This window comes from Triplophysa dalaica, chromosome 7, assembly GCF_015846415.1.
Source record: "Triplophysa dalaica isolate WHDGS20190420 chromosome 7, ASM1584641v1, whole genome shotgun sequence".
NCBI lineage: Eukaryota > Metazoa > Chordata > Actinopteri > Cypriniformes > Nemacheilidae > Triplophysa > Triplophysa dalaica.
In genome coordinates, this window is record NC_079548.1 from 23,621,149 (window position 1) to 23,634,665 (window position 13,517).

A 13,517-nucleotide genomic window follows, 5' to 3' on the forward strand; every position below is an offset into this window, starting at 1 on the left:
TTTTCTACTCTCACATTTAATAACGGTAAAATTATGGTGCAGTTCATATAACTTACATTTACATTTACATTTATGCATTTGGCAGACACTTTTATCCATTTTATCCATTTAACCCACAACCAACGCAAGGCAAATATGGTTACATCTAAACCATATCTAGACAGTCAGATATGATTGAGTCTCAATGTGTAACAGTGTGTGCTTTCAATGTGTGGTTTCCTGTGACTCAGTGGTAAGACTATGGCACTATAACGCAAAGGTCATGGTTTCAATCCCAAGGGATTGCACATACTCAGATATAATGCATATTATAATGCAATGTAAAGCATCTGCCAAATGCATAAATAACAAACTTAAATAATAAAACTAAATAAATTGAAATTGCTCAACTATCTTGGTTAGTTGAAATGCATATACAAGGCGTGGCACATCAGACATGGTTATAATGTCTAATGTGCAGTTTCTCTATGCAAATAGACAAACTGATGATTTTCGTTGAAAAAGTGTATAACAGTTCACTTCCAGGACGGGGGATGGCGCTGCAGGTCAACGTGTTTCTACCAGCGTCTCATTCAAGCTTTAAAGAAGAAGACATGGCGTCACGACTTGTCATGAACAGTTCGAGGTGAAGATATTTTTTAATATCAAACATTTGTATCATGTACATATATGTGCCCTCGTCGCAAGCAGTGACTGTTGTTGCTGCTCGTTTGTTTATCTGAGACGAATGGACATATATCTGTCAACTCTCTTAGTCTTAACGTTACTTGATTTCATGTTGACAGGTTGTTTATGCTATTTCATGCTTTCACCTATTTCCTTAATGTATTATTATAGAGTTTTTATTTTTGCAATGGCCTTTATAATGGCAATACATTGTATGTATTGTAAATGATCTTTTTATTTATTTATACCAATTACTTTTTAATATCCTTAAATTTGATGATGATAAAAATCGTACAAGAATGTTAAAACAGTTTTGAATGATGTTTAACTTGTCAGAATACACCACTGTCATGTTTTTAACATTGTTTGCTGTTTTGCCAGCCTCATTTAGTGTTGAGATGGAAATCATGGCTGTGAATCTGTCTGCCACATCACCGTCCACTTCCAAGCTGCCTCCATCTCCCTGTGTGGAGGACCCTGGTTTCCCTCTCTCGTCTCTGGACAGTGAAGACTATGTGTTTGTGGAGGCTCGGCATCCCAACAAAGTGTTGGAAGGCTTAAACAGCTTACGGCTCAATAACGCCTTCTGTGACGTGACTCTGTGCTGCGGAGGGCAGGAGTTTCCTTGTCACCGCATCGTACTGGCCTCTTTCAGCTCTTACTTTCAGGTAATATTTTTCTTTAACATTTGTATTTAACCATCACCATACTTTGAGTTTTTTAGGTAACCCATGGTCTTCCTCTGCTGGTGCAGGCCATGTTCTCCACTGACCTGATGGAATCACGGCAGGATCGGGTGGCCATTAACGGTGTGGAGCCCCAGATGATCGGCATGCTGGTGAGCTATGCCTACACGGCAGAGGTGGTGATCTCCAAGGCTAATGTTCAGGCTCTGCTGGCGGCTGCTAATCTGCTGGACGTGATGGCCGTAAGGGAGGCCTGCTGCAGGTTCATGGAGGGTCAGATGGATGAAATGAACTGCGTGGGCATTCACTGTTTCGCCGAGGTACACTCGTGCAGACAGCTGGAGCGACGCAGTATGGAATACATCCAACAGCACTTTAGCACCGTCTGCAAACAGGTGAAATCAACCACACGAGATCATTGAGTTGACTAGTGGTTACAAATCTGACCAAAATCTCATATGCTAATAAGGTTTATTTTATTTCCCTTTAATTGTATACATCATGGTAAGCGTTGGCTATATTTCTACAAAAGTCCACATCATCAACTTTTTATTTAAATGAATTGTTATTATTATACTCTATTAATATTATTGTTATTAAATTATTTTTATTTATTGTTACTCTCCAATAACATTGTCTAAAAAGTAGCCTATTTGCATTACTAATTAATACATGCTTTTTAAAGTCTCAACAGTTAACACAATAATACATCAATGAAACTATTTCACGAGTGGATCTCATTCATAGATTTTAGTACGGTATGTTTTATAATTGCTTTTACTAATCGTACCCTTTTTTTGTGCGAATCACATTTTACAAAAGTCATATTAATGAATTACCCACCTTGTAAAACAGTAACAAAATCAAGCTGTTAAATCTATATCAACTTGTCCGCATGAACAATAGAATTGAATGTCTTTTTATTGATTTTAAACATTTCCCGAAAGTGAACAAATTTCGAACTTATTTAAATGTAAACTTTAAAAAAAGCCTAAACCTCGATATTGTTTTATAGAATTGTTGAAAATAAAGATCATGTATAACTCTGAGAAGTATGAGCTGAAGGGGAATGTTTTTAAAGGAAAGTTTATTGAATTACATTAATTACATGTAGTATTACATCGATTCTGATCAATTCTCAACATTGATCAGAATATACAATAGATTATCCATATTAATGGAAACAACACTGTTCCATAAGCACTTCCTGTTTCTGTTTATTTTTAATTTTGTATGATGATTATGGTAATATGATCAACTTGTCTAGATTAACTGGTACTCGACATAAATATACCCATACATGGTGTTAAGAATAATAAATCAATAATTTCAATCAAATTTAACATAACGTAATTTAGTCTTGAACATTTTTTATTCTGTTCTTAACGTTCTCTTTGTTAAAGTTCTAAAATAAGTGAAAATAAAAAAATAGGAAGTTGTTCTGAAAATTGTTGTTTTCGTCTTAAAATGGTCTATATTATTAATTTGCTGGTTATTTGACAGAAAAGGTGAAGCTCAAACCACTATAATGAACCAGTAAATAGAAGTAAAAATTGTTTCTCAAACACTTCCCCATCTTTCATTGTTAAGGAACATTTTGTTGGTACCACACTAGCGTTCAAATTTTTCAGGAGACTCAACCTATAAATGCTACACGAATGTAACCGTCTTGTGCTGGTCCAAGCCATTATTGGATTGATGTAGAAACCCATGAGCTTTTTAACATGTGGCAATCCATAACAACATCTAACTGATATTGAGCAAATTGGCACTTGGTAATTATAAACATATCATTCTTTATTTTATGATGACAGCGTGTGTAATTTAAATGGGAAGTGTAATATTACACTGCATTGCTTCTTTGTCTCCTGTTTCCTATTCAGGAGGAGTTTCTTTCTCTTTGTGCCGATAAACTGACAGAGATCATTTCCAGTGACCATCTGAATGTGCCAAAAGAGGAGACTGTGTTTGAGGCGTCCATGCTGTGGCTGGAAAAGAACTCTTCATGCAGACAGAGCTTTGAAAAGGTCCATTATAAAGCAATATTTTCAATGCAATATATTCGTTTATCCACATGATTTTTGTCTGTATGTGGCCTGAACACTCTTGGAACTGACAACTTATACCTGAGAACGAGAGTGCTATGTTTTTGGCGGTTGATCGCTGACAGACTAAAACACAAGCACAAAATTAAATCTTAGGTCAGATAGGGATGGTGGTCTACACTGAATGTTGTTTCAGCGTTTGAGCGGTGTATTGATCTAAGCTGTGAGATCCAGAGGTCTCAGTGGAACGGGGGGGTTGTCTCACTTGTCGGCAGGTGTCTGAGATTAGCTGCCATTGTGTTTGGCAAGTGTAAGTCTGTGGAAGGTCACACACTCCACACACGAGCTTTGGTTCTGGAGAGAATAGTCACTTTACATGGCTGCTGTTTTCACTGTGTAAGAAATGTTAGCTAGCACTGATTGGATGGGATCGGTTTGCTGTGTTTACACATCATCTGTTGCTATGATGTTATTTAAAGACTACGCCTCAGTGACAGCTCGTGATAAAAGCTCACTGTGCGAGTCATGGGAATGCAGTGGGGATTTACAGAACGAAGGATAGGCAATAAATTAATAAAGAAATCTCAACCTATTTTGAAGGACATTCGACACAAAAGACATTTCTCAAAATTAGGGTTAGGGTTCTTTTGTGTTCTGATCAAGGCTTTCAAATTGAATTCTACAGTGTTATGGAATGCAATACTAAGAAAGTACTGTAAGAGAATACCACATATAGTGAAGAATAGTGCTTGCAATGCAAAGTTCATGAGTTTAATTCCTGACACATGCCTTAATAAAATGTTGTAAGTCTCTTCAGAAAGAAAGTGTTTGTAAGATGCATAAATACATGTTCCCTTGATTCGTCTTCAATTAATACATAATGACAGAGGTTGTGATGTTATAGGTTCTCGAGCACATCAGGTTGCCTCTCATCAGTCCATACTACATCCATGATGTCATCGAGACTCTGGATGTGGTGAAGGAATCGCTCAAGTGCCAGAAACTTATCTCTGAAGCCAAGGATTATTTACTGCTGCTGGACCGCCGAGGAGAGCTATACAGCCCCCAAGCACGACCCCGACGTTCAACAGGTAACTTAGTTTCAGCAGCTCTTACCAGGACCAGTCAGATTTCAGTTTCATGTTTCATTATAACAACAACTTGTAGTGCCTAACATAGCATCAGATTTTAGTCATTGTTGAGGGTCCAATGTGTTATTTGTTTGGAGGACCTACTGACAGAAATGTAATATATTATTCATAACTATGTGTTCAGAGGTGTGTAAAGACCTTACATAATGAAGCATTATGTTTTTAGTACCTTCAAGTGAGCTATTTCTATCTACATACAGCACAGGTCCCCTTGCATGGAATTCGCAATGTTGTTTCTACAGTAGCCCTAAACGGACAAACTGCTTTAGAGAGAGTGTTTCATGTACGTTATCTCTATCGGCAAAGATTCGAAAACGTGATAACATCCTCTTAGCTCTTTGTCACCCACTGTAGTGCTTCAAAAGGCATGGGTTGAGTGAGCCGTATGCAATTGACCTTTTGTCAATTAAACTCCAAGCAACCTGACCAATCGAAACACCGATATTAGGCACCCCCTCGTTGCTATTTGCCATTTTGTCCAACAATCAAACCATAGAGTTTCACCGGCTCCGCATTATGCGGTTTCAACAAGTCCTTATTGATTTTTGCTGGCCGTCACACTTTAGGAACATGATCCCAGCTGAAAGTCATGTTACTGTGGAATCTTAGTTGTCAAAATGTACAAAAATAAAGACTTCTTAAAACAGACTCGCACAAGAAGACTTGTCCAGAGTTTGACTTCATGGACTGTCACATGACTGCATCTCATCAACACTATCAAAATTTTATCGGTGGTAAAATTGGATCTTTATGGTACCCATTGCCTAAACGTGTCAGAAACAAATGCCGCTATCCAGATGTTATGTTGTTGAGGCAACTAGACTATTGTTACAGTGTAGTTGAAAGTGAGATCATAAATACATAAGTGAATACTGAATAAAAATCTTCCCAGCTCTACAGGAACAGCGTTGCTCCTCAATATAGTAGCTGCCACGTGTTGCAGTGCTTTTAGTTTTATTATCTGTAGGCTAGAGCTTCGATCTTTATATTGTTTACTTTATTCACTTTCACATCCTTTCATACACTGGACCTTTTTAAAGTATAGAGAGTAATAAATTACAAGCAAAGAACAAATAAAACAATAGAAATACAAAGGGAGCTTAAATGCAAGATATTGCTGCTAGTTGTTTAAAAATCATCACATTCATTAACATTGATAACATGAAAATGAAATACAAATGTAATTAAATATAAAGTAAAGCTACTTAAGTTGTTGTTTTACTTACAAGTAGTTTAAAAAAAGAAAGGGAACGATAATGCATGCATTAATCTGAATTATTTATTAGATTAGATTTTCATTTATTGTTGTTTGAACTTCAACAGTCTGTAATCTACCCGTGATTGGTGTTTGTTTTTCTGCACCAGGCACAGCGGAGGTGATCGTGACGGTCGGTGGAGAGGACGATAAGGTTGTGTTACGCAGTGTGGAGAGTTTTGATCCTCTCACCAGCCAGTGGAAGAGTCTGGCCTGCCTGCCCTTCGCTGTCAGCAAGCACGGCTTAGTCGTGTCAGGTGAGTACATGAAAGGATGTGATGTACAATATTGGATGGATAATAGAATGCTGTTTTGTGGTTGCTCTCAATGGCTGGCTGATTAATTAATTATCAAGGGTATGCATGTGACATCACCGCCCCCGAAAGTGAAGCGAGTCACATCCCCTGAGTGGGAGATAGACTGAATGCAGCAGTGTTTATTGTTATCTTTACTTTATTTTCCAACAGGAGAAGTTGTTGTGCGATTGATTGTACAGACAGATCGGATGTTTCTTTTTAAAGATGACTGAAAGACAGAATAATTTTTTTTGAATAGCTGCAGTTTGCTGAAACAATTGGAATAGTGAAACGTGGATGCTTGCTAGCCACTTCATATCAGACTCGGCTCAGTTAAAAACCTAAAAGCACTACACATGCTTCCCCACTGGTCACATTCCGACGCAACCTACGATCACTCTCTCCCTCCCACTTATCCTCTGCAGTCTCTGCCACTCTCCCACCCCCTAAACAGTTCTCTCTCCTTGATGCTAACACCTGCCACCCACACCCTTTGCTCCTCACTAACCTCCTGCTTAGACATCTTATGCCCTCTTCGATCTAGGTCATCTCGTGCATCTCCTTCTGCGCCCTGGTTATCTGATGTTCTCCGTGAACATCGCGCCTCTCTCAGGTCTGCTGAGAGAAAGTGGCGCAAATCAAAAGAACCTACCGACCTCTCTCTTTATCAGTCTATACTCTCTTCCTTCTCTGCAGATGTCTCCTCTGCGAAAACCCAGTACTACCACGCTAAAATCAATAACTCTCCTGAACCTCGTACTCTCTTTAAAAACTTTTCTGCTCTTCTTCGCCCCACCATCAGTTATCAATTCTCTGCGCCACCACCTCTTGACCACGCCCAATCCCCAGACACATGCTTGCTCCCCTCGTTCTGAAGAGGACATTTCCAAGGTCATTTCTTCTAACCACCCGACTACCTGCCCCCTAGATCCCATCCCCACTCATCTCCTCCAGGCCATTTCCCCATCGGTTGTTCCCTCTCTGACCCACATTATCAACTCATCTCTAACCACAGGTACATTTCCTACACTCTTCAAAGAGGCCCGTATTACCCCACTACTAAAAAAACCTACTCTTAATCCTGCACTGTCAGAAAACTACAGACCGGTATCCCTCCTCCCCTTCGTTGCGAAAACTCTAGAACGTGTTGTATGTAACCAGCTCTCATCCTTTCTCGCCAAGAACAACCTCCTAGACAGCAACCAGTCTGGTTTCAAGAGCGGTCATTCCACTGAAACTGCGCTGTTCTCTGTCATTGAAGCCCTGAGACTGGAAAGAGCTTCCTCTAACTTATCTGTTCTCATCCTACTGGACCTATCTGCTGCCTTTGACACCGTTAACCATCACAGCCTCCTGTCCACCCTCAAGACTATGGGGGTCTCCGAATGGTGCTACAATGGTTCAGGTCTTACCTCTCGGCGAGGTCCTGTAGAGTTTCTTAGAGAGGTGAGGTGTCTGAGTCCCAACATCTCGACACAGGTGTGCCTCAGGGTTCAGTGCTTGGTCCGTTGCTATTCTCTGTATACATGTCATCCCTAGGCTCTGTCATCCGGAAACATGGCTTTTCCTATCACTGCTATGCGGATGATACACAACTCTACATTTCTTTTCGCCCAGACGATCCAACGGTTTCTGCTCGCATCTCAGCTTGCTAAGCCGACATCTCGCTCTGGATGAATGACCATCACCTGCAGCTGAACCTTTTAAAAACAGAACTGCTTGCAATCCCGGCCGATACAAAGACTCATCACAGCCTCTCCATTGAACTGGGCTCATCAACCATCACATCTTCCAGAAAGGCAAGAAACCTGGGAGTGGTGATCCATGATCAGCTCAACTTCACAGATCAAGTTGCCAGCACTGCCCGGTCCTGTAGATTCATTCTCTAAATATTAGGAAAATTAGACCCTTCCTATCAGAGCATGCTACGCAAGTCCTAGTACAGTCTCTGGTCCTGTCCAGACTGGACTACTGCAATGTGCTACTGGGTGGACTTCCAGCTTGCACAACCAAACCTCTACAGATGATCCAGAATGCTGCGGCAAGAGTTATCTTTAATGAACCGAAGAGAGCACATGTCACTCCTCTATTCATTAAGCTACATTGGCTCCCTATAGATGCTCGCATCAAATTCAAGACTCTGCTCCTGGCCTACAAGACCACCACGGGTTCGGCACCACCTTATCTTCACTCGCTACTCCAGACATATGTACCCGCCAGATGCCTACGCTCTGCAAACTTGTGGTGCCATCCCAAAAAGGTAAAAAATCTCTCTTGCGCACCTTCTCCGGATCTGTTCCACCTTTGTGGAATGATCTACCTGCTGCTACAAGATCTGCAGATTCTGTAGCCATCTTTAAGAAACGTCTGAAAACGCATCTCTTCCGTCAACATCTGACTGATCTGTTCTGACTCTATTTTCTTCTATACTCTTTAAAAGAAAAAAAAAATTAATGGTTCTGTATACTGTGTTAGGTTATATGAGACCGTTCTTCTTTTTGATTGCACTTATGCTTTTGTTGTGCTTATGCTGTCCCAATTGCTTCCATTGCCTACCCCACATGCTTTGGATAAAAGCGTCTGCTAAATGTAAATGTAAATGTAAAAGTGTTTTGCTCGAGTAGAAAATGTTTACTTAAGGCTTTGCTTTGTGTATTTCCCCCTGCGTGGAAATCAAGTACAAAATAAATATCAGGAAATGCAATTCCGCGCAATATTTCAGTGTACAAAAACACCTGGTCCCTCTGTGAGTCGTAAGGATCACTGTCCAGTCCAACTGTTTTAACTCAGCAAATAATTGTGTTTTAGTTAAATGTAAACAGACTTTTGCTGTTTTGAGTGCCACTCAAGGGGGCATGTTCACGTTGGAAAGTGATGTCAATGCATACCATCTATAAACAAAATGTTTATGCTGTTTTTGCTGTCAGTAAAACAACACATTTTGTAATGTTGTGTGAATATTATAATATTTTTTGAGGATTAAAATATAATGTTATTTTTAAGATATATGGCCCATCCCTGTAGCTCACTGCTCTTTTCTGTTAACCTAAATTAGTTAAAAGTATGTGCTAAGGATAAGCACTAGTGAACTGAAATGAAAAGGAATTTTGCCCTGTCTTGTCCTGATGGAGTTTCAATGTGAATGTGTTCAGGCTCTGTGCTGTATTTAGCTGGAGGAGAATTTCCAGACGGATCTGCCAGCAGAGAGATGTGGCGGTATGACCCGTGTTTTGACTCCTGGTTAGAGATGGCACCCATGAATGTGGCTCGGTCAGAATTGGGTGAGGCTCAGGACTTTAATAATGAGGATTTATGTACTCATTTTAACATTGTCTAGACAGCAGGTTGTAGTTCACCCAAAAATTGAAGTTTGATATTAAAGTGATTGCTTCATGAAAACTCAAGGGCAAGGTTCATCTTTTCTTTTAGGGTTGGTGATGTTGGATGGATATGTGTTTGCTGTGGGTGGATGGGAGGGTCGTTCTCGTCTCGCTTCAGTGGAGTGTTATGATCCTCACACAAACACGTGGCAGTTTATGGAATCAGTCAAGATGGCAGTCACCAGCCCGGCTGTGGTGGCGCTCGATGGCTTACTTTATGTGACAGGTGTTGTGTTATCTCCACAAGAAGCCAGTGATTTGATTTGAGAAAAATTGCCATAAATTTTAAGTATTGTTAAATGTTAACTTTTTTAGTGTGCTTTTATTATAGATGCCCACTAAATGATTAGACCTTAAATGAAAGTCCATTTCTGTGTTTAGTAATAATATAAATGTCTCTTCTCGACAATAGGGGGTGCTGTTTTAGAAGATGGTGATGGAACAGATCTAGCACAAGTGTACAACCCTAAAATGTGTGTGTGGACAGAGGTGTCACCCATGCAGATTGCTCGCTCTGGATCTGCAGCCTGTACCTTAAAGGGCAAGATTTACGTCATAGGTGAAAATAGTTTGTTGTTTATTAACTAGCTCAGTTTTGTTTACTGTAGAATATCAAATTGTAAACCTCTTACACCTTGCATCTGTTCAGGCGGCTGGCACGCTTCCACTGAAAACACGGATAAGGTTGAGTGCTATGACCCAAAGACCAACAAGTGGACCATGTGTGCTCCCATGAAGGAGAGACGCTATCGACCCGGCGTGGCCGTTGTGGATGGAAAGATTTACGTTTTAGGAGGCGAAGAGGGATGGGATAGGTGAGAGAGAGACTTTATTCTGACATTCAAATTTGGCCGAACTGAACATCTTGTGTCATATCATCTCATCACATTTACAAACCTGAATACACAAAAAATTTAGATGATTTCTAAAACATTTTTTAGGATGTTTCTACGTTCAATTCTTAAATGTTATAAAATGAAAATATGTGAAACTTTTTCCATAAAAAATAATCTTTCTTTTGCTCTAATGCGTTTACATTTAGTCATTTAGCAGACTCTTTTTTTCCAAAACGACTTACAAATGAGATAGAAGGTAGAACTAATCAGTCAGGTGTTGACGGAAGAGATGTGTTTTCAGCCGATTCTTAAAGATGGCTACAGAATCTGCTCATCTTGTAGCAGCGGGCAGATCATTCCACAGATGTGGAACAGATACAGAGAAGGTACGTTTGAGATTTTTTCCCTATTTGGGATGGCACTACAAGACGTTGTTCGTTTGCAGAGCGTATGGATCTGGCAGGTACATAAATCTGCATTAGCTAGAGAAGATAAGGGGGTGAGGAACCAGTGGTGATCTAGTAGGCCAGGAGCAGAGCTTTGAATTTGATGCGAGCGACTATATGGAGCTAATGTATCTTAATGAACAGAGGAGTGATGTGCGCTCTCTTCGGGTTCATTGAAGACCACCTTTGCGGCTGCATTCTGAATTATCTGTAGAGGTTTAAATGTGCAAGCTGTTAGTCCAGCCAGTAGCGCACTGTAATAGTCCAGTCTGGACAGAACAAGAGCCTGGACTAGGACTTGCGTAGCATGCTCGGGCAGGAAAGGTCAGGACCGGGTGGTGCTGGCAACATGATCCGTGAAGATAAGCTGATCTGCGATTACCCCTCCCAGGTTTCTGGCCGTTCTGGAAGGTCTGATGGTCTGTGAGCCTAGTCGAATGGAGAGGTTGTGATAAATCTTTGGGTCGGCCCTGATTACAACCAATCTGTTTGTGATTGGTTCAGCTGAAGATTGTCCTTCATCCAGAGCCCAATGTCACTCAGGCATGCTGGAATGTGTGCAAAAACAGTTGGGTCGTCAGGCTGAAATGACAGGTGGAGTTGTGTATCATCGACATTGCAGTGATAGGTCTGTAGTTATCTAACGGTGCAGAATTAAGATTGGGTTTCTTCAGTAGCGGGGTAATATGGGCCTCTTCGAAGACTGTGGGAAATGAACCTGTGGGGAGAGACGATTGGATAATGTGGGTAAGAGCAGGAACAACCGATGGAGAAATGGACGGGTGAGGATTGAATCTAGTGGGCAGGTAGTCAGGTGGTAAGAAGACATGACCTTGGAAACGTAATCTCCAGATAGGAGAGAGAAATAGGAGGGCGAGCATGTGTCGGGGGTTTGGATGTGTTCCAAAACTGACTGCAGATGGAGGTTGTTTTCTATACAAAGAAAGCCCCAAAATCATCAGCTGTTAAGTCGGATGGAGGTGAGGGGGCAGGTGGGCAAAGAAGAGCAGAGCAGGTTTAAAAGAGTGTAGGAGAGTCAGGTGAGATGTTGATTTTAGCGTGGTAGTACTGAGTTTTTGCTGAGGAGACATCAACAGAGAAAGACGAGAGAAGAGACTGATAGAGACAGAGGTCAGTAGGTTCATCAGACTTGCGCCACTTTCTCTCAGCAGAGCTGAGCTTGGCACGATGCTCACGGAGAACTTCAGATAATTAGGGGATGCATGGGCCAGCCTAGGTGTTAGAGGGCAAAAACAGGAAGTAAGTGTGTAGTAAAGAGTGTCGGTGGCGCATTATTAGTATAATAATAAACCTGCTCCTGAGGTTACAATAAGATTATCTGTTCATAAACCTTTTAAAGGAACAAGCAACTGTGTGATGTGGTGAACTACTTTAACTATCACATACTGTAGTTTTCACAATCAGTATGAACTTGATCAAGTACTGGGGGATTTACTAGTACAAGGAATTTGCCTTTGTGTACTGGTGCGTGACAGAGAACAACAATAAATAATTATATAAAGTATATTCTTAATTTAGTAAAAAAAGAGACATTAACTGTGCAATATGCTCGGGATATGACAACCGTTTTTAATATGGAGAAGAAAATAAAAATGTATCCGTTCAAAATTTAAATTCATTCATCATTTACTCGCCTTTACAAATTTCTTTTTTCTAATGAATACATAGAACGATTTTTGTAAAAATGCTTGTAACCAAACAGTTCTTGGCCACCATAGGTATGTTTTAAAGATATGGCTTTAGATGTCCACATAGCCTTATACATCCTTATTAGCTTTGTATCTGTTCATCTGAATAAACTGATTTCCCTCGCAGGTATCATGACACTATAGAGCGGTACTGTGAGGAATCAGACAGCTGGGAGATTGTCGGTGAGATGCCCACCAGTCGCAGCTGGCTCAGCTGTGTGTCCCTGCAGCTGAGGAAGGACACTCACGCAGGCAGCCGTCCTGGCACAGCATCCGAGACCGAGTTTCCTGTGGACTGAGAGTATCCTGGCAGCACCTGCATTGTAACCGGATGGGACAGTAGGCCGGGGGGCAGCTTTTAGGTGCCCGGCTGGACGCCGTTTAGTAAAGGCAGTGGTCCGACCCAGTCACTGGAGGGTCTTGAGAAAAAAAACCCTGTGTCATAAGCTGTTCTTCAGTCCGTCCCACAGATGTAGTGTGAGACTGGACAAGTTGCTTGATCTGTGGTTACTGTGTGTGTGTCAGCATTACGTGGCAGCGTGTACACAGTATCAGTGTAATCTGTGATTTTAAAAGTGGCCTGCAGGGTTCCATGCGCTGAGAATCATGATTCTGAATGTGCTTTGTTTCCTGGTAGTGTTGTAGTGAATAATTTTGCACTTTTTGTATGGTATTTTCTTTTTGTATTTATTAGATATTTTTTGTTGTGCATAGACATTTGTGATGTAACACTGAGATTTGTTGACCGCCATTCTTTAAAACACTACGTATGTTAATGTATGGCACAAGTTTACCATTTATGTAACAGGTGTAACATCGCCTTAAGATCACTTTAGAATAAACAAAGCTGTCTACACTGGACACCTCACTGCAAGTTTTGACACGTTGCAGAGCTACTGTATACTTTCATTATATCTTAAATTCATTTTTGATTCTTAAAATGCAAAGAATGTATCATGCCTTCCTCACATTGCTTGTGTAATTCAACGAATGGCGTCCTGTTTGGAATTAAAGTGTTATGTTGGCTATTAATTTGAGTTTGGTGTA

General features: G+C 40.7%; 1 protein-coding gene across 1 annotated transcript; it reads left to right on the plus strand.

Annotated features, from left to right (window-relative positions):
• Positions 1–590: 590 nt before the first annotated feature.
• si:ch211-256e16.3 (kelch-like protein 20) lies at positions 591–13,502 on the plus strand. The gene is made up of 11 exons (XM_056751987.1): positions 591–625; positions 1,058–1,334; positions 1,421–1,747; positions 3,236–3,379; positions 4,302–4,488; positions 5,914–6,060; positions 9,252–9,380; positions 9,529–9,705; positions 9,892–10,038; positions 10,129–10,294; positions 12,598–13,502. The coding sequence occupies exons 1-11, from the start codon at positions 594–596 to the stop codon at positions 12,767–12,769; spliced, it is 1,905 nt and encodes a 634-aa protein (XP_056607965.1). The 5' UTR covers positions 591–593; the 3' UTR covers positions 12,770–13,502.
• Positions 13,503–13,517: the final 15 nt, after the last annotated feature.

Coding starts and splice junctions, on each gene's coding strand:
- si:ch211-256e16.3 (XM_056751987.1), top strand. CDS start 594: ATGGCGTCACGACTTGTCATGAACAGTTCGAG. Junction 9,381..9,528: donor TGTGGCTCGGTCAGAATTGG/GTGAGGCTCAGG, acceptor CTTTTCTTTTAG/GGTTGGTGATGTTGGATGGA. Junction 10,039..10,128: donor GGGCAAGATTTACGTCATAG/GTGAAAATAGTT, acceptor GCATCTGTTCAG/GCGGCTGGCACGCTTCCACT.